General features: G+C 35.2%; 1 protein-coding gene across 21 annotated transcripts in view; it reads right to left on the reverse strand.

Annotated features, from left to right (window-relative positions):
- SOX5 (SRY-box transcription factor 5) overlaps window positions 1-27,028 on the reverse strand; it is a 1,011,771-nt gene that overhangs the window by 68,440 nt on the left and 916,303 nt on the right. For 19 of the 21 annotated variants that reach the window (XM_060659511.3, XM_060659513.3, XM_060659529.3 and 16 more), the window contains one exon: window positions 5,554-5,700. The exons of the other annotated variants lie outside the window; for them this stretch is intronic. In XM_060659511.3, coding sequence (XP_060515494.1) covers window positions 5,554-5,700 — 147 coding nt within the window. The remainder of the gene's footprint in view (window positions 1-5,553; window positions 5,701-27,028) is intronic. 21 annotated transcript variants of the gene reach the window in all.

Below are 27,028 nucleotides of genomic sequence, written 5' to 3' on the forward strand. Positions count from 1 at the left end.
ATTTTCAATTAAGATGAATCATGATTATCCTCGGATTTCTCATGTTCCCAACATAATGCTAATCTTGTATGTGTACCATGGTTTGTGACTCACGGTATTTAGCTACAAAATTCTACCCTGTAGATGAGTGTGTACTGATGTAATGCTTATTTGATAGCATGGAACTATGTGATTGGTACCATTACAGCAAAAAAAATAGATGCCCTAATAAGAGTCATTGGCAATTCGGGCATCACTAACACAAACACCTGGCCACCAAATCAGAAAAGATCTTCATTACTGCACTTGAGAAAGAAGATCAGATAACAATACAGTTTCGCTTCTTGCTTCTGAATTTGAAGCACTATTTATAAGGATATTGCAGCTGAAAGAATCTGATTGTGTCTGATCAGCTGGCTAGGACTGTTTCTGTCTTGTTGGAAAATATTTCTTTCCCTTGTCATAACTCCCAGGTGCTACTGCTGAGCAAATGGGAACATCACTGCTAGAAGTATTTGAAAAGAACAAAAAAGAATTGATTCAGACAATTTACGTGCTCCTGTCATCGATAGAGACACAACTGTGACCAAGGAGTATGACTAGGGTCATAGCAAAGGTAAAAGAAAAGCACCCAGGAGTTCTGTCTTGTCACCAGCTTTTCAAACTAACTATTCTTGGTTGTTGCAGGCAATATACAAGTTTTCATCAAATGCCAAGAGACATTTCATAGTATTTGCAAGTTGCTCTTGTAATTTTCCCAAGAGGTGGCTACTTTTACAATGGCAAATCACTTAACATGTAAAATTCAGATAGCACATCTATGACATATGAGAATTTCTTGGTAGCATGGAATTGTAAGTCTATTTATTACCAACAATTGTGTGAGTGGTGTGTGAAATTGAGTAAAAATGTTCTTCCTCCTAATATAACTATTTTAAGGCTGACATTGAGTCTATTATTTTTAAGGGAAATCATTTTTTCTTACAAAACAAATGTTACCAAGAGATCAGTTACTACCACACAGGAAAGGCTATCTAGGTTTTTAAAAGACTGCAACAAGTAATTCAGAAAGTCATTTAGGTAAGGAAATATGTTGGTGTAAAAATGAAAGTCACTAATACATTAATGCATCCTGTGACAAAATGCTAAACTATACACAAATCAATTTAAACAGTTGTTAAGGAATTTAAACAGAGCAGCAATTCTGTCTATGAGATTTAAGGACCAATATGGCTAAACAATAACTTAACTAAATAATTTTCCTTAATATGAAAAGTGGAAGTATTTGTAAAATTTCCTTGAAATGGGATCTCTTGTACACAAAAGTTCATAATTTCATACTTTCATTCAGTTATTTACCAATATTTAGCAATAAGCTAGCTGTGAAGACACAGCAAGGACACAAGAATATCTCTGAAGAGCTAAATATATTTCTTTTTGTTGGTTAATGAAAAGAATGGTCCTGGAGTAGAATCCAGAGTGGTGGGGACAATTTTTAAAGAGAGAAGTGTACATGTACTAAAAAGGATTTTATGTAACACATGAGAAATTAAAAAAAAAAAAACTGCTGATGACCTTAATTTTCTAACCATTGGCAAAATAGTTTTCTTGGCTTTTGCCTAATAATATCAAGGCATTAAAAAAAAAAAGAAAGAAAAATTAACCAATGACAATATGTCAGGTATTAATGAAAACAGTTTATAAGCAGTAAGTTCAAGGACATATAACTCAACAAGCAACACTACCCATATTCTCCAATGCAGATTTTGAAGAGACCAGATTTCTTTTTGTGTTTTCATATTTACAGAATGCGATTCCTGTTTGCAGTTTTTTTAGAGGTTCATTGTGAACCCTCTAAAGGTTTCTTTATCATTTAATATTATAAATAATTATGTTCCTAGGCAGCAGCTCAAAGCTCAGTACAGCACTCGTACAACACCACAGGCAGGTCAGGTGACCTTTCTCCAATTCTCCTCTCTCTGGTGCTGAGGACAGACAAAGTGATATGTCTGTCATACGCCATTACCATTAGAACAGAATCTTGTTCTTTTATTACAACTGAACTCCGCCAGATTTCTCAGCAGGAATGCTAAGTGAAATCAATGTCTTGGATTTCCAGGCTGAGCTTGGAGGTCACAGCCACTCTATCATTTCTCAGCATTATCCTTTCTCGTGCGCACACACACTCCCCAAGCCTCCAACTGGCACACAGCAGATTGAAAACAGCATGCATCAGAGGACTCATGCTGTACAATTTTACAGTCTTTTGGAGCCCCCTCCTTTTGATTCCCCCCTTCCATTTTTTGCAAATTGCAAATAAGTTTTGTTTGTGTCCTTCTCTAGAGTTGTGAGTCAAAGGCAAAGGCACACCTAGGAAGAAGGGCAGGCAATAAAACCCAGAGAACATGGCTGATTTTTGACAGCTGCCAATAAGATCATTTTCCTTACATCATCACTTGGATGTGGCTGACAATTCCATTGTTCCAAACAATAAATATATCTTCAACATAAACCATCAATTTGGTTTATGTCAGATAGGTATACAGACACATAAAGCCCATTCATAAAATAATTCCATTGTATAGTAAAATAGACCAATAAAACACACAGAAAATGCCCAAAGGACACTAAGAACTGATTGTTTAAAAATATAAACAGAACAATAAATGATGGCTATTCTAATAAATAAAATAGCTTTGTGAAGTGAAAATGTTTATAATGCCATGTATAAATGTCAGTTTCATGCTGCAAGAAACTAAATTCATGTATTGAAATGGGTCCTCTTTATTTACTATTGGTTGTATCTTTTTGGCCATGTTCTTCATTAAAATGACAACAGTAATATTTATTGGTCGGACTATTTTTAATGCACTAAACTTTACTGCTGAGCTAAAACACAAGCACATTTAAGACATCTTTTCTGACAATAAGAGTGGTTGTAGACAGCGTGCTAGAGGACATATTTTTATTAAATCATGTTATTACCTAAAAAGAGGCACTTTATTGGTTGGTTAAACTTTTAATGTCTTTTACACAATTGCAAATGGGAAGAAACACAATATCTACTACTTTCTTAAACTTTACCTGATAAAAAATTCAAGCAGGCTAGTTTTTAAAAAGTTACACTGAGTTTTAAAGATAAGCCACAAAATATATTTTAAAATTATGTATAATCATAGGTATAGAAACACAATCCACTTTTTCACTTGTACTGAAAAATGGAGGTTTATGAAACTGTAGAAAGTGGCAGAGGATTATCACTGAGATGGATAATAAGTCTGCTTTGCAACTGGTATATAGGGTTGTATAGGATTCTATGAGTGTCTAGAACCATAGAACTCATAAAGTAGTGTTCTAGTCTTGGCAAAACAAACGTTCAATCACTTTTGCATTTGCCATGGTTACCTAAAAAAAGTATCACTGTGACAACTGCTCAGTAAACATTTGAATGGATGGATGAATGAATGAATGAACAGATGCATAAATGGATGAGGCTGATTGATATCAAAAGCCTCCTGATTATTTGAGTAAGTAAATTAGGGAGAAGATAATAATGACAAAAAGTTATTCTAGAGGTAATAAAGAGAGCCCACTAGTTATTTACAAGTGAACTATCTAGTCTAAAATCATAATATGAAATGTCATAATGTAAGCATCATTATGAAACATGGTATGAAATCACATTAATAAATCAAGGGGAAAAAACAGAGAATAATATCTCATGGAATTATTTGTGTGTGACGGTGACTATGCTGCTACAGCTATTTATTTTACTCAAAATTAGCCCATACATGCAATATATTAAAATTGCTGGTCCATGAAGACCTCAAAATATCACTGCTTTAAAATTAAATTTTAGTTAACGAATGTTATAATTATTATCAAATTTTAAAAAATATGCTCTTCTCTGATTATAAAGAAAAGCAGTCCAGATCTTGGGTGTACATTAGGCACAGAACATGCCAAGTTCATTACACGGCTGAAATAGTTCTTTTTTTTTTTTTTTTTTTTTAACATTTATTTATTTTTGAGACAGAGAGAGACAGAGCATGAACGGGGGAGGGGCAGAGAGAGAGGGAGACACAGAATCGGAAGCAGGCTCCAGGCTCTGAGCCATTAGCCCAGAGCCTGACACGGGGCTCGAACTCACGGACCGCGAGATCGTGACCTGAGCCGAAGTCGGATGCTCAACGGACTGAGCCACCCAGGTGCCCCTGAAATAGTTCTTAAAGGGTGCACTTGTACATTTCCCAATATCACAGCAGTGTGTACAATAATTTGAACTATATGTTTGCACATATTATGGGTGAATCATGGTCTAGGTTCCTTGTCCAGGTTAAGTTGTGCTTTCAAGTGTATTTACCTCTTAATAATACGGAAAAGGTCCTTAAGAGTTTGGGGAAGATGGAGGCTGGAGTAGACTTTCCCAACTGATCCCTTCTCCTTCTCAATTCACCTTCTGAATTAATACACTAACTGTGAAAGGTATCTGTCAGGGTACTAGAATAGGATTAAAAATAAATTCTTAGAGTTTCTTTCTCTTTCAATACTTTTTAATTTTTTTCTCTGTTTATTCTTTTGCTCTTTAGTTATTTCCAATATGGCATTTGGGAAATGGAGAACACAAACAATATTCTAGCTAATTCAGCAAAAGTTGTTATTGTGGGGGTAAATTAACTGGGTCAGTTTTCTACTTAACATTTTCTAATAGAAAATATTTGTTGTTACTTCCCTAAGTAATCTCAGGAAAAACATACTTATGGTCACTCTTCTGTCTTCCTTCACAGAAAGTATAATGTATTCACATATCCTCATCTAAGACCTTAAGATCTTACAAACACAAAACATTTCAGCTTCAAAGTTTTCTGCTTCTCTCTCCTAAGACAAAGAACAGCTTATTTGAATCCTCTTCCTGCCAATCCTTTTTCCATCTTCTCTCAAGAAATGTTTCCTTAGTTCCCAAAAGAAAACTATTTCTAAATAGTCCTACTTCTAACACTATTATTATCTTTATATCTTTCATGAAAATCTTATTGGATGGATGATATATCTAGAATTATATCCATACTGCACCACATTATAGCAGTTATTGATATTTAAATAAAACATTTTCTGTATGCCCTATCTGTACTCCTATTTTAAGGTCTATTTCGGTTGCCCTTTTTTGGGGGGGAAAACCCCTCCCGGGATATCTCACTGAAAGCAGGGTGTTTGTCCTAATAACTTCCAATGCATTTTATCTGTTACTCTTTATAAGGCTTTGATTCATTTATAAGGCTTCGTTTCATAGAGTATGGGTATTTATTTGATACGACTGTAAGCCACTGGAGTACAGCATATCTAATAAATCTGTGCATCACTCACATTTCCAACTCTGGCTACCAATGCATGTTTGTTGAATAAATGCATGGCTCAATGTATGTATGTTATTGATCCTTATTGATCCTACCAGACTCTTAGCTCCTTGAAGACCCAGTGGTTAACCCGACTGCTGGCACATAATATTCAATAAATGCCATTGAATGAAAAGTAAAGCTGTCAATTGCAAGACAGGTAGCTTCTGCAAAGGGGTACCTTGCTTTTGGGTGGTGGACTGTTTGTGCTCTTGTCTGTGTGAATGCTGGTAGGAGATACAGCAGCACCGAGGTTGCTTTGGGGAATGCCTGGGAGCTTTCCTCCTGGAGATACCTGCATTGCAGCTAGCTGGGCAGCATATAACTGCTACAGAAGAAACAGGGGAGAGAAAGAAAAAGAGAGAGAGAGAGAAAAAAAAAATGACTATCAGTGATAAAATAAATGCACCTCTCAGAAAGTACCTGTATTCAGATGTGGTAGTTTTCCTGTGAGGATTCTTGTTTACCGCCTGGAACATTTAAAGAAAGAAATTGTCATCTCAACGTTCATGACTTACTTCTCTGGGGAGAAATGACAGATACTACATAGAAAGGATTTCAGCTTTAGGATGTCCAGGGACTGCAAACAAATAACAGTCATTCATATTTACTTTTTCTCAATGGTAGGGAAGACAAGTATATCATAACATTTGGTCAAGACCTCTTTTTGCTCTATTTTAAAATGTACACAGTGTGTTATAAAAGAATGCAGCTTCATATACAAAGTAATTTTCTTACGATTCATATTGGTTCTGTTTTGTTTTGTTTTGTTTTACTTGTTGAAATGGGGACCTGTAACAATTCTTTTTCTAATCATTAGTTGTATAGAAATACAAAAACAGCCATTGAGAGGGAATGGAAGGAGAGTATTTCAAGAACACTATCTGGTCAGTCTACCTACATTGATAAAATTAACTGGATGCTTGCCAGAAATCCACTTTATGTCATGATATATAAACACAGACAAACCTGAAATTATCTTGAGGATTAGGGTTTTAAGGAATACTGTCTGAAACATGCCCTCTTCCACTAAGCCACTGCATAGTCATTCTGATTAAATAACCAGTAAAATATTCTTCAACAAATCAAATTAATAATAAGAAAATTTCACTTTGATAATCATTGCCATATGATATAGTATCTTAAAACAAGGAGACTGTTTTAGATTCAAATAGTCACATCAAATGTCTGGATTAATTCTCTTTTCACCTCCACTTAGTGTGTGAAAATTTTAAGATCTGGATAGAAAAGATGTGCATGTGTGTACAGTGTGTGTGTGTGTGTGTATGCAAGTTAGAACTTCTGTAATAAAAAGACTGGTACTAAAGAAAGAAGCTCTCAAGGGAAAGTATTGTGACATAGTTTATCTTGATTTTTCTCCACAAGAGAAAATTCAAGGGATAAAACTGCTCAGCATAAGCCAGAGACCTTGATAAGCTGGGGGGGGGGGGGGAGGGTCCTCTCTAGAAACAAAACTTTGAAACCTGAGGACAGGCATATATTTACACGAAAACACACATACATTGTTCACAGTTTCCAGATACTATGGTCTAAATGAAACAGAGCATTAAAACTATTGATAAAATTATGTTTTTATTATGCCAACTAATGCAAGATACATTCCAGATACAGAAACACCAGAGGAATAAATTTATACTATCAATAATGATTGTCCCTTCTTCCCAAGTGTGTGTGTGTGTGTGTGTGTGTGTGTGTGTGCGTGTTTGTGTACACGTGCATTGGAATAATTATATTATTCTTTATTTCAGTCAGTGAGAAAGAAAAGACTTAATTAGTAAGTCTTAGACTGCATAAAGAGTAAAAGGAAATGACGTCAAATACAATGACTGGGAGTTTATCATTTTTTTAAAATATCAGAATTTATCCACTTTCCACACTTGTGTTAAAAACCTTTGCATTATATCCTATAATTCAAAAAAGTAGTTTTTTCTCTCCTCACCCTAAACTCTTCATGAAGTTATTAAGAAAACAACCAATATCCCAAGATACCACTATGCAAATTTAAATTTTGTCCAGTAAAATACATGTATCAAATTACATATACTGAATTAAAAAATATTTAAAAAATTATCTGGATTGCTATATATTATAAATTTAATACTGGGTTATATATTATATCCTTGTCTTTAAAAATTATTCCAGTGGGTATTATGCTGAGAGGCTAACAATACATATTACTGGTTTGTACACACTAAATATAAGATTGTTTCATAACTACTAGAGATTGACATGGGACATTTTAACATCTGTCGATAAACAAATGTGAACAAAATAATTATTCAAGATTTTAATTTGATTATTAAAGAATTATTTCATAATTTGAAAAAATATTGACTATTTGAGTTATTTAGATAATTAAATAGATGAACCAGTCACTCATAAAAGGTGACTCAATGTTCAAATATTAATCTCTACAGACAAACAACTTGCAAAGAAGTATAAGAGCTACCATTGAAAATACAAGTATAAATATACTCTGAAACACTTTATTGAATGTAAAGGTTGGAGGTGACATACATTTGGAGTAAAGAATATCATAGACATTCTTTCATTATTCAAATAAATGTATTTATTTTATCTTTTTAAATATGAAATTAAGGTTTATCTTAATTAAAGTGTCCTAGGAAATGCTTCTGAGTGGAAAAAGTAAAAACCCTAAATTTTTAAAATAGGTGGACCCATTTAAATATTTTTATAATAACAGTATGGTATCATCTACCTTACTGGTACTTGCATATAATATAGAGATTTAAAGTAATTTATAATGAAAATAAAATGTCAGGAGCTACTAGTCAATCAGAGTATGGTTAACATTAGGTAGCTGTTCATTTCTTTCAATCTCCCATATCCCCTTCCTCATATTTGGCTTTCTCCTACTTAACCAAGGTTTGGAAGTAGGAATTATCTATTTCCAATACTTATTATTTTGTGTGAAATATACGTGCTTCTTACATCTTATAGAAGCATAAAAAGGCCTCAAGTCTTAGGGGATCTAAAAGACTTCAAGTCTGCACAGATAAAATAAACCAGGAATTTTAATACTTCTGGGTCCTAATTTGGACCTAATTCACAAGTTAAAAGGAAATTTCAGTAGTTTTAAAGAAGCTGACAGTGTTCCCCATAGTTGGCTACTATGTAAGGGTGGGCAACTGGCAAAAAAGAAAAAAACAATGCTGCTGTGACTTATTTTAATTCTATCTTTCAAAAAATTTAAGTTCACCTGTCCATGCATTAAAATGTATGTGCTGGCTAATTTTAAAACAAGGGAATTAAGACACAATTATTAATTTATTTCACTTCTTACATGTTCTTGAAGCAAAATCAAGAATAATACAGAACCACTGGTTGATCTTGTTGACAGGGAAGGGTTACAGAATCTAGTGGCAACCAGAAGGCCATCTGAAGTAGTAAGCATCCTGTGAACTATAGATCCCACTCCCTTATTGTAGATACCTCAATAATTGTGTATCTATATGTTTTTTTTTAAGTTTATTTATTTTGATAGAGAAAGAGAGCATGAACAAGGTAAGGGCAGAGAGGGAGAAGGAAGGGGGGGGGAGAGAGAGAGAGAAAGAGAGAGAGAGAGAGAGAGAGAGAGAGAGAGAGAGAGAGAGAGAATTCCAAGCAGGCTCCACACTGTCGGTGCAGAGCCTGAAGTAGGGCTTGAACTTACAAACTGTGAGATCATGACCTGAACTGAAACCAAGAGTCAGACGTTTAACCGACTGAGCCATTCAGGCACCGCTATCTATATATTAAGTATATAAATTTTTTAAACAAAAACTTGGCTAACATTTTTCTTTAAAAGACTGCAGATAAAACCAGAGTTATATACAAGATGTATTATGATAAATATACTTTTATGAAAAGCAGTTAAGTTGTTCTAAACATCAGAAAGAAATTGAGAGATCCTAAACACAAAAAGCTAAAGCTTAAAGAGAACACTCATTTCATGAAGTTAACCAGACTAACAGAATAACTGTTTTGCCTTGCAGAATAACTTTACTGTTATCTTGAAACTCTTGTTTTAAGCTCTAAAATTCTCCAACTACACAGATCATTAGGTTTTCCACTCTTTATATTACTTAAAATATTGTGTTCCTATTCCCTTTCCCTTCCTTCATCCCTATACCTAATTCAATGATTTTTTAAGAAAAAATTCATATAAAATAAAAATCATATAAAATAAAAAATCACATAATCAGTGGAATCTATCCATTGATTACTTAGTGTCTTTTGGGGGCTCATGTGTCCATAAGTGTATACACACACACACACACACACACACACACACAAGTAACTCGCTTTTATTTCAACTTGCTCCATAAACACACATTCTTTGTTTCTTTAGCTCTTTCAAGGACGCATGGTTTTCTACTTCTAGTGTACTTCTACTGGAACAGTTAAAAGTAGGATAAACCTCACTAATAGCAGTTATGAACTAGTGACCTTGGGCAAGTAAACCCAGCCACAGTTCCTTCATCTGCAAATTCAGGATAAATAAAACTGAGCTTATCGGGTTGATGTGAGAGATAAATCACATAGTGAGTATCAAATACTCAGAAAAACACATGGCAAAGAATCCTTAACCAGTAAGTAACAGTTCTAATTATTAAGCAATTAATTATACCAAGAAAGAAACTAACAAGGTAATATATATGTGCTGACTTCCTACTATATACTCTGGACTGTGCCAAGTACAGTGGAGGATACAAAGCATGCTTATGCATAGTTTCTTCCCTAAATCAAGATTGGTAAACATAAAACAATGAGCATGTAAGTGTACTATAACTGTATGCCACTTTTAAAGTTGTGAAGGCAAAGGAAATGAGTCAGTATGATCTCATGTGTTTTCATAGAAGAGATATAGCTAAGCTAGGAATAAAAAAGGAGGTGGCATTCTAGGAAGGGAGAACAGTTTAAAGGCACAGGAGCAGGAATGAGGTAGTTGAGCCAAGGGAATACAGAAGATGGTGTGGAACAGTGAATGGCAGAAAAGACAGTGACTAATTGAGTGCACACCCTGTGAAGAGTAAACCAGTGCTGGGTTTGTAGGCTAGTTCACCTTATAGAAGATCTTGAAATAAAGACAAAGTTTAAATTTAGTATGTAGGCAAGAGAAAGCCACTGGATTTTTGAAAGCAATATATGTGATGTTTTAAACTAGAATAAAGATAAGACAAGGTAGAAGTTATGCGGTTATTAAAATTTAGGAGCGATAATTTTTTTAAAGTTTATTTATTTTGAGAGAGAGAGAGATAGAGCGTGCATGCACATGAGCAAGCAGGGGAGGGGCAGAGACAAAGGGAGAGGGAGAATCAGAAGCAGGCTCCGTGCTGAGCCTGACACGGGGCCTGAACTTGCAAACCCTGAGATGATGACCGGAGCTGAAACCAAGAGTCAGATGCTTAACAGACCGAGCCACCTTGGTGCCCCAGTAATAATTTTAATGATAACTTGAGTTGAAGTAACAGTTGTGGAAGTGAAGATGAAAAAAAAAAAACCAAGTTCATAGCATAGTGGACACATAAATGACTACAAATTAACTGGGGAAAAGAAAAGAAAAATGAAAGAGAAGAACAGAATGTACAGTATAATTTATATAGTCTTTACTTCATAGATAGAATATGTAAGTATTCACCTATCACATATTCTCATTTGTATATATAATCATTATACTATCTTGTAAGACAGCTAAAACACATGCATTTTCTTCTTTAGTTTTTGAAAAAACAAAAAAGAACTAAGTCATACAGATTTCCCTATAATTCATATCCTGATATGGAAAATGCTAGAGCCATTCCATCATGGGCTTTCCCTAAGGTATAGCTCATTAAATATTTTTTTAAATATTAAGGGTATGATGTACTGTATCTATAACAACATGACCTTGAATTATATTTATCTTAGTTAAACTCAACCAGTATTATTTTTTCCTGTAATGTACTACATGTACCAAAGCACTACTAGGCAGTGGGCTGATAGTTCATTAGTAGGCATTCTTCCTGTTGAACTACAGTGTGGGGTCAAAACAAAAATCTGACAGGATGATGACAAACAGATATTTTAACCTGTGCGAATGAATTGTTGCTAATTTCAGGGAAAACAGTACAGTTGTGTTTGGACAACTTGGCCTTTAAACCACCAGTAGATACAATTGTATTTTCTTACAAAGGTAGCCATTTCTACACAGTTATCCTAAACTAGAGGTTGGTACTCAGTGAAAGGGGTGGAGAAACTCCACAAAACAGATTATTAAATTCTAAGGTAGACTATTTGATTGCTTCCTTGAGATCATAAAATTTTGCCACTTTTTCTTAATAGATTCTTTCCCCCAAATTGTTAAAATTACAACTTCACCTATTGTTGCTACTAACTACCATCTGGAGTATTTGGATTGAAAGTATTATGCACTGACAAAAATATCTATCACTGGTTGGTCCCTCAAACCATTTACTGACTAGTAAACTCCTTGAAGGCAAGGATTTTGTCTCTATTATTTAATGCTTTCTCAGGAAGTCCTAAACGCAAGGAAAATTAGAAATGAATAAAGGCATAAATGAACTGCATAAAAGAAGACGATTAATTTTCAACAAACATAAACCTCTGGTACATATTTAATATATATTTAATAATGGCAGTAACTTTTTGTGAAAGACCTTTTAAAAACCTGGAAGGAAAGACAATGTTTTTACTACTTGAGGAATTAGAGAAAAGATATAACAGTGATGTTGATAAAACTTCCCATTCATCCATTTATTTCATTTACTTACAGGGACAAAGAAACAGTGCATTTCAAAACCTTATCAGCATAGGAACAAAATATAGTATAACATACTTGCTGTAGTCATAATTATAAGAGTAAATGAATAAGTCAATGTGGAATTATGAACCAAAAAATTGATAAAGATTATAAGAAAAAAGTTAATACCTTAAAAAAAATAGAACCAAGCATTTAAGCATATAGATACTCTTAACTGTTTTGGAAAAGACAAATAGGAAATGCCTTCTTTCTGATAAAGGGATATACACTATTTACTCACTGAATCCTAAATATTTATTATTCAGAGAATAAACAGGTATTTAGCAGGGTCTATGGTTGTTACATAGAAAATGTTCTTTGGGATCCTTTCCTCTTGGTTAGTTCAAGAGATCCTTTGATCTTCGTTAGATTCTTTTCTCTTGGTTAATTTTCTTTCTATTTTTTTCTTCATTTTTTATTTGAGAGAGAAAAAGCATGCGTGCCAGCCAGGGAAAGGGGCAGAGGGAGACAGAGAGAATCTTAAGCAGGCTCCATGCTCAGCACAGAGCCCAACATGGGGCTCAATTCCATGTCCCCGGGATCATGACCTGAGCCAAAAGCAAGAGTCAGTCGCTGAACAGACTGAGCCATCCAGGCACCCCTCAAAGCTTAAATTTCATTTGAAATGGGATCTATTTTCATATCTCCCTTTTGTGTGCCCAATCTAAATAAAGGTACAGGAGACAGGGAGGACACCACATACTGGCAATTACTCAGGAGCCAGTAGCAAATGATGGTGAATGCTTTCATCCAATTACCTTACCTTCCTTTACTACAGGCATGGATTAGGACATGGGGACATTCTTTGGGAAAATAGTGCAAAATAAGTCACATTCACCATTCTCTCTCCACCTTTACCTTCCCTTTATCTGACTCCCTACATCTCTCCTCCCCATATCACAAACTTCATCATATTAGGTAGGAGAGCTGGGTACAAAAAGCATTTAATGAAAAAAAAATAAAATTATGACTGAAAATGTTGTCTTTTCTAAATGCTATGTAGTAAAACATACTGATTCTTTCAGTAAATTTGTAAACATTTACATTGCCATTATCTGAATGAGGAGTGTTAACAGACGGCACAACGATTTCATATAATTTTTGCTAAATTAATTGTTTAAAATTATTTCTATAAATAGAATCATTTTCTCCAAATGAAATATCATACAAACACCAAAAAATAAGAGAGAGAAAAAAGAGGTATACTATACAAATGAATTTAACATATTTTTAATATTTAATCAAATGAGACCAATAAGGTTGTTTTAATTTACCCTGAGAACATAAATAGGCATTGGGATGAAAGTTGAAGTCCTTTAATCAGCCTTGAGGGTCAAGAAAGCCCTCACTCAGAAATAAGTAGTAGTCACTTCTAAACTCTCACATACACAAACATGTATAAACCTAAGTTTTTAAAAAGAACATCACAGAACTAAAAACCCCCTGATTAATAGTCCCTTGAAGTTCAAATATATGTACAGAAATGGCAGAACATTTTGATCTTAAGTGCAGGGACTGAAATCTGGCAACAAAAATTAACATACATACAATGTGTTAACTACTTGGATTAGAGATTTTCAAATGTATGTGTTGTCATTTACTATGATTTAAAAAATAGGTAAATGTGTACTTCTAAAGTTTAAATCAAACTTAAAAGATGTGCGTTAGATCTGATGTGTAAGAAAAGCATTTGTTTGTTTTTTAAGGGAAGAAACAAGGAGTAACATTTGTGAGGAAAAAATTCAGAAAGCAATTTCAAGGCTCCATAAGTGTTATCTTTATAGCTTAATTTCAGCTTCTTAATGTAACTTAAATGTGGAGTTTAAAGAGAAACTAATGTACTGGAGAAAATCTTTCAAAACATATCAGCATGTTTCAATGTGAATAAATTTGCATTGCACATTATTTTTCATAATGTTTCTTCACAGAAAATTATCAAAGCAACTTGAGTTTAAACATGGGACTTCTTTCCCTAACATTGTCAGCTCTTCTTTCTGATGTTATCCAAGTATATTGCAAGAAAAATAGGATAGGTCTTAAATTTGCTGGATCCCAGGGCAAAAGTGCAAAGAGAAACTCACATGGCAAATTTATAAAAACTTACAATTTACAAATTAATCTAATGAAGTATTTAATAAAATGTTTCATTCTCCCATCCTGACAAACATACCTTCAAAATACCAGAATGCAAATGAAAACCACAAGGATGGCTGTTATAAAAATACTAGAAAATAACAAATGTTGGCAAGAATGTGTAAGAATCAGGACCTTGCTGGTTGCTGGTGGGAATGTAAAATGGCGTAGTCACTATGGAAAACAGTATGGTAGTTCCTCTAAAAACTATATAGGATTAGCATATGATCCAGCAAACCCACTTCTGGGTATATACCCAAAATAATTGAAATCAGAGAGTATAATAGATATTTGTACACCTGTGTTCAGAGCAGCAGTGGTCACAATAGACAAAAGGTTGAAGAAACCCAAGTGCCCACCAATGGAGGGAGGGATAAACAAAGTGCGTTATAAACATACAGTGGAATATTATTCAGCCTTAAAAACAAAGGGAATTCTGGGGCACCCGGGTGGCTCAGTCGGTTGAGCATCCTACTTGTACTCAGGTCATGATCTCATGGTTTGTGAGTTCAAGCCCTGCATCAGGCTCACTGCTCTCAGCGCATAGCCTGCTTCAGATCCTCTGTCTCCCTCTCTCTCTCTGTCCTCCTACCTACCTCTCATGTGCTCCATCTCTCTCTCAAAAATAAACATTAAAAAAAAAACACAAAGAAAATTCTGACACATACTATAACATGGATGGTCCATGAGGACATTATGTTGTGCTAAATGAAATAAGCCAGTCATAAAAGACCAAATATTTATGATTCCATTAATACAAGGTGAGGTGTCTAGAGTATTCAATTTCATAGAGACAGAAAGGATGGTGGTTGCTAGAGACTGGAGTGAGGCAGGGAAATGGACTTAATTGTTTAATGGGTACAGAATTTCATTTTGGGAAGATGAAAGTTCAGGAGATGGATGGTGGTGATGGGTGCACCACAAGTAAATGTGCTTAATGCCACAGACTGTACATTTTAAAGATGCGTAAACTGGTAAATTTTATGTTATGCATATTCTCTCCCCAACCTCCACACAAATGATATAGAGGGCAAGTTTTAATTTAGATTCTTGATCTCCTTAGTGCTCCATGTTTGGGCCCACAGCCTGCACTCCTTCTTTTCCTATCCCCAGCGCCATTCAAGAGAAGATGCTTGGCTTTGGTCCTAGATGGCCTAAATTTCTCATCTGTGACTGACTTGCAAATGGCTTCTAAAGTAGGGTCCAGAAGGTGACATGGCTACAAGCCCTGCTAGACATGAACCTTTAAGGAAGTCCAAGATAAAGGCAGAAAGATATTCTAGGCAGAGTAAACACAACATGCAAAGTTACAGTGTCAGCCTTTAAATCAACTGAAAAATATATCTATAAGCATTTAAGAATTTTCTGTATACCGCACAGGACACTTCTTAAAACAGAGGCTCTCCCCTTCCCTTTTTAAAATAAAAGAACATGTTCATTCTACTTCTCCTAGGCAGGATGTGAGGTTATTCGATTTTATAGTCACCACTACTGGAGCAGTGCTAGAAGAGACTAAACAAAAAGAGATCTGGTTTCTTTCACTCAGCGTAATGTTTTTGAGGTTCCTCCATGTTGCAGCATGTATTAGCAGTCTGCTCCATTGTATTGCTGAATGGTATTCCTTTGTATGGATAGATCATATTTGTGTGTGCATTTATCCAGCTGATGGACATTTGGGTTGTTTCCAATTTTAGGCTATTATGAATAATCCTGCTATTGAACATTCCTGTACAAAGTCTTTGTGTGTTTTCATTTCTCTTGACTACCCAATTCCTAGGATTGGACTTGCTGAGTCATAGGGTAAGTTCAAGTTACTTTTTTAAGAAACTGCCAAACTTTTCCAAAGTAGCTAAACAGTTTTACATTTCCACTAGCAGTGTTATGAAGGTCCCAGTTTCTCTGTATCATCAATACTTGGTATTGTCTATCTTTTTGATTATAACTATTCTAGTAGGAGAGAACTGGTATCCACTATACCAGCATTTCCTTAGTGACTAAGGATGTTGAGTACCTTGTCGTGTGCTTCTTAGCCATTTCTATGTCTTCTGTGGTAAAAATGTCTACCCAATCTTCTGCCCTTTTTTAAAAAAATGAGTTTTTTATTAGTTGTAAGAGTTCTTAATATTCAAATTTGATTGTAAAGAATAAAACCTACTGGAGAAACTGTGTGAGGGTCCAGTTTAATAGCAGTGTATAGCTATTAGAAAAAGGTTCATAATGGTAAGTAATATAATGACAATACAAGAGTAATACATTTAAACATACTTTCCTCTCATGTAAATTTTTATATACTTATACAATGATAATTTTTTTATTCTTTAATTTTCAAAAAAATCCTATGAGAGAAGTACAGTGATGATTGTGAAGGGCTATTCACTCTTTGTCCCCATCAAGGAACATTAGCATGGTAAAGCGAGCTCTGAAAGTTGGTGACTTTTAGAAACCACTAAGGCGACTTCTGGAAAAAAAATGAAGACTAGACACTTAGGGCTAGCTCTCAAGACTGAGAATCTTTTCTTGGTCAAGTCTGTGAGGATTAAATTCCTGGGGTAGAGAGTAAATGGTTAAAGTTCTCTCCTAACTTCCTTGGTGGTTAAACCCTAGAAGCTGGGTGGGGGGTAGGGGTATGAAACATTTCTCCTGTTGCTTCACCCTCACTACCACAGTCCAGGGAGGAAAGTGACTGGGGGGGGGGGTGCCCATGTGGACATGGCAAGGGTTTTCACTTCATCTCCAGCCTAGAGTTCCAACTGGGGAGTTTTTCCCAAGGGAGAGAAGGGAGTGACAATCTGGGTATACCAGGAACTAGGGTCACTTGGAAAAGCTAGTTGAAGTAAGTATACACAATGTGAGAGATCCATGATCTGCTGTATTTGGACACAATTCCTAAGGAAACTTGAGGGCAAGAAAGATGCATCAAACAGAAAGAGTAAGTAAACCTAGACTTACTATAGATTTGTCCAAATGGAGGATAACTAATAGCTAGTATATCAAGGGTGCAGAATTAAAAAAAAAATGAAGAAGTTGAAGGTATTGGAACATAAGAGCTTCAATATCAGGTTACACAAGGAAATGAGTTAGGTGGACAAAGCCTCTTAAGTCTGGATGGCCAGCTGACATCTAGAGGTGAGTTCAAGATGGCAGGGGGGCAAGACACAAGGGAAAAATAAATGTTATCCACTTCAGAGAAGGAATTTTCTGCCTTCAGAGAAGGCAGAAGGTGAACTGTGTGGAAAGCATGTCTGAGGAAACAAGGGGCTGGCTGGTAGGGGCTCCAAGGCAGAGACTCCTGCAATTATGACCCACACCTCCTTAAAAGTATCACTCCTGGATGATATGCCTTAGAAAAGCTGGCATACAAAAGTAAAATATTATGTCTGGCTAGAGTGCAGTTATACCATTAAAAAGCTATCGTGAATACATGTGCAGATGCTATAACGTTATATATGTAAAGCTGCTATCGCCAAATGTTAATAATACATAGACAATCTTTATTACTTTATATTAAATTCAGTCCCACTCAGTGTGATACTTGGACAGAATACGGAGCTATCAATGAGGAGTGGAGTGTTGATAGGGTGTGAAGATGGCATCTTGATAAAAATTAAAGAACACATTTGAACTTACTTAAATTGTAAGACCTTTTTCACAGGTATGATGCTCTCAAGCTGTTTCTGTCACACTGCAGATACTGAAGCGTATAAATAAGAGATGCTTCAAATGTACTGGATTTTAAAAAGCTTTCTTCATTTTGTTAGACACCAATAAATCTTGAACAGTTAGAAAAAACATTTTGACTTTTACAATTGAAGCCGTTCCTTAAAGATCCAGATATATTTGCAAGAGTCATGCAAGAAAACACCAATGGATAGTTTATCTATCTCTCTCACTCCCTCCTCGATTTTTCTACTCCACAAGCCATCTTCATGTACCGCACAGTAATCCATTACAATATGTTCTAACATCTGCCTCCCCATATGATGTATGACCTATTCGATTGACCCTTTTTATGCCGTTCCAGACTTTCTGCTCATGACTGTGGGAGGAGGAACACTTTGCATCTATTCCTGAGGTCACTAACGAGTAAATACATCTCCATTTGGCAAGGTAAAGGGGACACTGGCTGGAAAGGTCTGCAAATCTTTTATATATCAGTGACTATCCTCATAGCTTTAATTAGTTTAGTTTATAGGGGGAAAAGAGGCACTGCTGAAAATCCTTTGAAAGTAACAATAAGAGGAGAAATGTTTATTTACCAAGGGGAAAAACTCTGTTGTTATCACATATTTTTATTTACTATAAGAAAGCTGGGTATTATCAGAAAGACCTTTAAAGCAAATGCTTACCTTTGACTAAGTTCATAATTGTGAAATAATTGCTCATTTTATCCCAATACATTGGGGGTGGCATGTTATAATAATCAAAACATTAAAAATAGTGAGCATTTTTATTCAGTAAAAAAGAGAAATTGTGTGTTAAGTCATATTAAATCAGACTATATATTATTTTGTATATTGTAAAAAAACCTACTTCCAGATTGCATACTTGCTGGAAGCTTGAAAATACTTGGCACATATGGGGAGAGGCAGTGCAAGAGCCATGATTTTCTCAGTGACTACGAAGTGCCACTCACTTTGCTAGAAGTCTGCATGCTATTTCAGGGATCACCATAACACGTCTGTGTGTGCAGTGGGGGTGGTTCAAAAACTTGACAAAGATAAAACAACTAGTAGTTTCAGAAGTCTGGGTATCCCCTAAAGTTTTCCTTTCTACTACGTGTCATACAAATTTACCATATGGGGATAACAATGCTACTATTAAAAATGCTTTCCAGGTGTCTGGGTGGCTCAGTTGGTTAAGTGTCAAACTTCAGCTCAGGTCATGCATGATCTCACAGTTTTTGAGTTCAAGCCCTGCACTGGGTTCCGCACTGACAGTCATCTCTGTCTCCTTCTCTCTCTGCCCCTCCCCCATTTGCACTCTCTGTGTCTCTCTCAAAAATAAAAAAAGAAAATAAAAATATAAAATAAAAATCTTAAAAAAAATAAGGCTTTCCAAACTTAAACGTTATGTGATGAATTCTCTCTACTGCAGTGGGATTTCCCTAACTGCTTGCCAATGGAAACAGGGATTTTCCCTAACCTCTGAGCCAATGATAGTTTACAAGCCCAGGGGTTAAAAGGCTTCAAGAAAAAAAGACTTCTTGCATCACTAGTGACAGAACTCTACTCTCCCTGAAGAAAGCACAGCCATTTAAGATTTTTTTCGCTAGTTATTTTGTTCAATAGCTGGTACCAACAGACAGCACATATGATGGGTTAGAATTAAAAACACTTCTTCCTATGGATTTCTCCCGTATTTTTTCCTTCATTTTCTCTCATAAACTTTTATGACTAAGAGAAAATTAGATATTATATTAGTGTTGGTTATTTGACTACATAAATTTATCTAAATTTTGAGAGAAATCTGGACACAGAATGGTAATAGCAGCAAAAATAACCATAATAGCTAAAATGTATAGGACTCTTACTGGGTGCCAGGCCCATGCTGTCTCTCTCGGAAGCTTAGGAAATGATACTATTCTTATTTTGCAGAGGAGGCCACTGAGGCACAGAGAAAAGTAAAAGTCATTGTCCTAAGGCACATATGTCAGAGGTAAAGCTGAGGTTAGAATCCAAGTCTTTAAAGTCCATAACTCTTAACCAATGCCTTAGGAACATCTTTTCTGGTCATTTAAATACAGTAGTAGGGTTTGGGTCTTTTGGGCAAAGAGGTGGACAAGGCCAGGGAGGGCAATTCTAACAGTACTTCTGACAGAGCCTGGGCTCTTATGATAAGAACTATCTTACGGCAGCTGTAGTGCAGGAAAAGACATGAGAAGCACCCAAGAAGACATTTTTTCTAGCATTTTCATCCTCCTTCTTCTTGGCCACTGCCAGTTGGAAAAAAAAAAGGTTCAGTTTGGTTTGTTTCTCAATCATGGTGTTTTAAGGGCATGTAAGAGAGAGCGATGATACGCTCAGACAGATCGGGAAAGGCTCCTCTACAAATACGATTACTTAGGGGTCAGAAGAATGAGATGATGCAACTGTGTACATGGAGTAGGAAAAAGTACTAGCAAAACAAGCTACTGGTAGGGGAGATCATGACAAAAGCAGAGTACTGGAAGGGGGCCAGTGAGACTCTAGTGTGGTGGGAGAGATGCTCAAAAAGCTAGATGGGAAGCCGTAATAGTTTAAGAAGAGGAATGACATAATTAGATTTGCATTTCTACAAGACTAGTCTAGCTATAATATGAGAATTGATTGGAAGGGTTTGATACATCTACCCCCCCCATTTTAATGGAATAAGATTAACATAATCACTTTTTTACATGATTTAAAACTGATTCAAAATCAATTATAGAATAAGTCTGGCTATATACTTTTCAACATTCTTAGTCTCATCCTTATTTAAATATTTGCCACTTCCTGTATAATTTCTGTGGAGAATTTAATCATATTTAAAACTTTATATTTTTATTCAATTCATAGTCACTAACCTTGGTTCTTTTGGATAATTTAAAAAAGAATAAGAAAAATGCATTAAAAATGAGCCATTTGCACTACCTATACCACACATTACTCTTAAATCAATTACAATAATAGAAACACACTCTAATAGTACCTTGCCTTTACAATGTGTCTTGACTCTCATTAGTTCTTCTAATCATGGCAAGATTCCTTTTCAATCCCACACGACATACTTCTCATATATCATCAGAATAGTCCAGAGAAATAGTCAACAATTGTTAACTTCTGCTTTCCTGCCTTAAATTGATTGCTTCATTCAGTATTTATTTATTGGGCACCTATTATTTACCAACCACTGTTCTAGACACTTAGAACACATCAGTGAACAGAGATCTCTGCCTTAATGATAGGGTTTTAAATGTTTTCCTCCCCAAAGACTTGTTAGACTTTAATCTTTCCTTCTATCTATCTAGTACTTGTCTAATATGCCCCCATATGTGACACTATATGTGACTTGTGGTTATTATGATTGGGAATTTATATATCCATTACTCTTCATATTTGTAAATGAATACTGCTTTTGAAGAAGTGAGGTCATTCTTGAAAGTACATGATTGAGTGATACATGCTTACAACATGGGTACACCTTGAAATCAATAAACCAGACACAAAAGGATAAACATTACATGATTTCACTTATATAAATAGGTAAATCCACAGAGACAGAAAGTATAATAAAAGTTACCAGCGGGGGCACCCAGGTGGCTCAGTGGGTTGAGCATCTGACTTTGGCTCATGATTTCACGGTTCATGAGTTCGAGCCCCGCATCTGGCTTGCTGCTATCAGCTAAGATCCTGCTTTGGATCCTATGTCCCCCTCTCTGTACCTTCCCCATTTGTGCTCTCACTCTCAAAAATAAATAAAACATAAAAAAAAGTAGTTACCAGGGGCTGAGGGAAGGGAGAATGGAGAGTTATTATTTAATGGGTACAGAGTTTCCATTTGGGATGATTAAAAGTTCGGAAGGTAAATAGTGGTGATGGTTACATAACATTCTGAAGGGATTTAATGTTATTAAATTGTACCCTTAAAAATGGTTAAGATGATAAATTTTATTTTTATGCATATTTTACCACAAAAGTATAATAATTAAGAGGGCAATAGAAAGAAGAAAAAACCAAACACTGTTTTCCAGTACCACATTACGCTTTATTTCTTGAAAACATTTTTTCTAATGTGTTCCCATGTGTTGGTTCATTTTCTACATTAACTCAAGAGAACATATTTAAAGGAGGAAAGGAGTAATGGTATTCTAAAGTAAAAGGAGATTGGAAATATTAGATTCTTTAAAAAAATACTTACTAAAAATTACCTTTTTGGAAACAAATACAAACAAAAGAAAGAAGAGTATGTTCTAAATCAACCCAATCCAGTAATGCCCCTTTCTTTCAAGTTAATGATTGCTCTGAAAGAGAAGCTACAAGATCATGTCAACCCTTCATTGACTTTGCAAAAAGCACAGCATTTGCCAGTTCTCCTGTAAAAGGTAGTTCTTTCTTCACTTTCCCCTCCTATTCCAAAGCTAGCTTCTTTTTCATATTCAGATGACTGTTTATGAGCTCAATCCTGTTTCAACTGTCACTCTTTACATCAAGGAAAGATAGATGGGACACACCAACCCCAACCTAAATGACCTTTGGATGTGACAAGAGTTTTAGGTCAGCCTTGCTAAATGGAGGCCTTGGTGTATCGAGACATGCCTTGGGGTGAAATTTACAGTGAATTTATTATCTCCCAATGCCCTTTGGACTGCTTCCCACCATCAAACACTATGGCAGCACTTGGAACAGGAAGAAATACATTAACTGGAATCTGATCGTTTTAAAAGGTTACAGCTGCCCAAATATAATTTAATTTCATACTTGCCCTTTGAGGGTTTGGTGTATATTTTCATTTTATGACTGCAAATGATAAAGCTCTTAAGATTCCAGGCAATAAAAAGAGGGAAAAAAAAGTATTTTAAGGGTTAGAAGTCTATTCAGTTCATACTCAATGAGTGAAGTGACAAATTAGCTTTTTTAAAAAAAATCTAACATTTCTCTTTTTTATTTGGACCATCTCTTATTCCTCTTCTGATCCTACACTTCTATGTTTGGTTGAAATTAGTATATGAACACTGACCTCAGATCTCAGCCAGTTTGAAAATAAAAGGGTGATAAAAGAAAAAAAAATGAAGATAAAGTCAATCTGATTTAAAGTAAAAATACTTTAGTATAGGGGACACATTTTTCAGTAGTGTTCTCTCTCATATGATTGGGAAAATTTACCCATTAGGGTATATCAACATCAAATTGACTTACCATTGATCTTGTACTTCTATAGTATTTCACACTTCCACAAACTTTAACAAAAGGCTCACAAAATCTTCTATAAATGCCACACCACAGCCTCATTAGTTTAATTAGTAAATATTATTACTATTATTTCATTAACAGAAAGTAAAAGGTATGGTGTTATTAATTCAATGGAATTAATCAGAAAAAAATAGAAGCAAAAGTCAGATAGAATTACCTACAGTTTATTATTTTAGCCATCAAAACAAAACAAAAATTTGCCAGACATCACAGTTCTTTAAATATCAATCCAATAGAGTTGGAGGCAATACAGTATTTTGGATTTGCTACTAATAATGAGAAAAGCCACATAGTTAAACTTTTAATCTATATGAGCCAAATACAGCTTAAAGTTGTGTGTGTGTGTGCATGTGTGTGCACACAGGCACACACACGTATATGTGTGAACACATGTGTGTACACATATGCATTCATTCATCATTCTTCAATTTAATCAATAAATATTTCTTGAAAGATATTGAACTAATTCCTGTGAAGTTTATACTTAAAAAATTTACAGATTATTTTAAGAGCGTGTTCCTAGCATTAACAATGAAACAAAGAATCAGCATTTAAGTATTACGAAACTTAAACATAGCAGATAATTATAAGCACTAAGGTATCTTTATTAGCAAATTAATTTCCTGTTGGTATGTCACTAATTTAAATGCATTTTGCATAGTATTTAATCTGCATAACAATTCTAAGGGTCTATCCCTGTTTATAGATTATGAAAATGTAGCCTAGCAAAGTTAAGAAATCTGCCCCACATAGCAAATCCAGTCCTAAGACTCAGGTGCTCTGGATGATAAAGGGTAATAGGGCCTGTTCTTTTATTCATTCATTTATGTATCCCTCTCTCAATCAACAAATATTAAAGGCTCACCTAAGGTGGTAACAATGAAAAAACAAACATTCTCCAAGAATCAATTCCCAGAAGCTCTTGTAAAAAGGATATTCTCATTTCTCTAAAGATATAGGGATGGCCAATAAGCACATAAAAAGATGTTTAATTTTACTAATCATTGGGGAAATGCAAACCAAAGCCACAGTGAGGTATCACCTAACATCATTTGTGTGGCTATTATCAAAGTTAAACAAAATGAAACAGCAAAAACCATAGAAAATGACAAATGTTGGCAAGGATGTGGAGAAATTAGAACTCTTGTTCATTGGTGGTAGAAATGTAAAACGGTGTGGAAAACATGGCAGTTCCTCAAAAAATTAAACCTAAGGTTATTAGATGATGCAGTAATCCCACTTCTGGGTATATACCCCAAATACTTGAAAGCAGGGACTAAAACAGATCTTTGTACATCCATGTGCATAGAAACATTATTTACGATAGCAAAAGGTAAAAACAACCCAGATATCTGTCAATGGATGAATGGGTAAACAACAGGTAGCATATACAAACAACAGAATATTATTCAGCTTTAAAAAGGAAGGAAGGAAATTCTGACATGCTGCAACATGGGTGAACCTTGAAACATTATACTAAATGAATAAGCCAGACACAAAAGACCAAACATTGTATGATTCCACTTACATGAGGTACTTCAAATAGAGAATTCATAGAGACAGAAAGTAGAATGGTGGTTCCCAGAGACTGGCTGGGGGTCGGTGCTGGTGAAAACATCAGGAGTAATTGTTTAATGGGTATGAACTTTCCATTTGAGATGATGAAAAAGTAGTGGAGATGGGAAGTGGTGATGGCTCTACAACATCAAGAATGTACTTCATGTCACTGAACTCTGTGCTAAAAAATGGTTAAAATGGTAAAGTTTATGTTTATGTATATTTTACCATAACAAAAAGTAAATCTATGGAAGCTTAATAAAAATTAGCAAAGCTTGGATCACAATCAAAATTTTAAAAAATAAATTTAAATGCAGAAATTAAATACTTAAGTCCAACAAAATCAGCGGAGAAGGTACTGTAAAAAAAAAAAAAAGCCAAATAAGGGTGCCTGGGTGGCTCAGTTGGTTAAGCATCCAACTCTTGACTTTGGCTCAGGTCATGATCTCACGGTTCAAGAGTTTGAGCCCTGCAATGGACTCTGCCCTGACAGCGTGGAGACTGCTGCTCAGGATTCTCTCTCTCTCTGCCCTTCCCCTGTTTGCTCATGTTCTCTATTTCTCTCAAAATAAATAAATGAATGAATAAATAAATAAATAGATAGATAGATAGAGAGATAAATAAATAAATATCCAAATGAACAAAGCATGAACAAAGAAATGCTGGAATTAAGGAGAGTAGACAGAGCTGAAAGCCATATTAAAATAGTGGGCTTACAAGGATGCCTGCTGAACTAGAAGATAGCTTGCTCCTCTTAGCTTTGACTATCTTGTCACAGGTTTCAACTCCTTGGGCAGTCGATGACAGAACTTCTTTCCCAGGTGGCTAAAAACATGAGGGAATTTGAGGGGTGATGAAGCTGTCTTGTTTCCTGACATGGTGGTGATGGTAGTGGTGGTGGGGGTGATGGTGAAAACTCATAGAATTGTGCATCCAAAATAGTCAATTTTACTAGATGTTCATTTTAGAAATCAAAAAACAATCGAAGATACCATGTAAAAATGGAAAGAATCTTATTCAACAACTTTGACTTATAATTCTTAAACACTTGGGCCTTCCTTCCCAAGAAAGAGACAGGAAAAGTGACAATTTGCTAGCACTGTAGATTACAAAGATTTTTGAAAACATTATAAAATTCAGTCCTGATCTTTCTGTATCTCCAATATCTCCATATGGGTATAAAAATGAATTACAAATGGTTTGAGTGTGCAGGAGAGCAGCTAGCCAGGGGTTACCACCCACCATTTGAGATAATAGGAGTATAAAGTACTGAGAGTAGACTATTAAATAAACAAGGTGAAAAGCAGTTCTTTCCATTTCCGCTGATGCTAAGAAACCAATTGTGCTGTACTTTCTTAGTATAAAAATAATGAGCAGAGCTTTCACATCTACATGTTTCCTTTCCAAGAGAACTCACGCTTCTTTCCCAATCTATGAAGCATAGTTTGAAAACATACTAATTCTAATGGGAGAGTGGGTAAAAACAGGACTGTTTCAACTGTTGGTGTTCTGGTCTGAATGGAAGCCTCTATCATTGACATATTTGGTTTTATTAATAGAGAAGATGAATAGGCTAGGATCTTCTGAGATCATTTAGAACGTTATGAATTCTATTTAGAGCAAAAGAAAAAAGGTCCAGATATATTTTCCTCTGATAGTTTACATCCTTGCCATTTGAATATTCTTAATTCCAATTTCTGACTCCTCTACTCATATCTGGATTACTCCTGTAATTATTTAGTCAACAAGCAAATACATCCAAAAAAGATAATTTCCCCACTTTTTCACTGTTGTGGGAGAATAAAAAAGTGGTTACAGCCTCAGATCTTGATAAACAAGAGAAAGAAAAGACCTGAAGAAAAGAGAAGAGGGGAAGAAAGAGGTAAAGAAGGATTAACACAGGAGGGCAGCTAAGAACATAGGAAAAGTTAAGAGGGAAAAAAAAGGAGACACAAAAGTAAAAACAAAGAGAAAGATTTCTGACAAACAGGAACAGAAAGGCCAATTTTTAACTTTTAAAAAATATTTATTTATTTATTCTGAGAGAGAGAGAGAAAAAGAGAGATCATCCCAAGCAGGCTCCGCACTGTCAGTGCAGATCCTGATGTGGGGTTCAATCCCATGTACCAGAAGATCATGACCTGAGCTTAAATCAAGAGTAGGACGCTCACTTGACTGAACCACCCAGGCCCCCCAGAAAGGTTGATTTTTAGAAT

The sequence above is a fragment of the Panthera onca genome, chromosome B4, assembly GCF_046562875.1.
Source record: "Panthera onca isolate mPanOnc1 chromosome B4, mPanOnc1 haplotype 2, whole genome shotgun sequence".
NCBI classification, from domain to species: Eukaryota; Metazoa; Chordata; class Mammalia; order Carnivora; family Felidae; genus Panthera; species Panthera onca.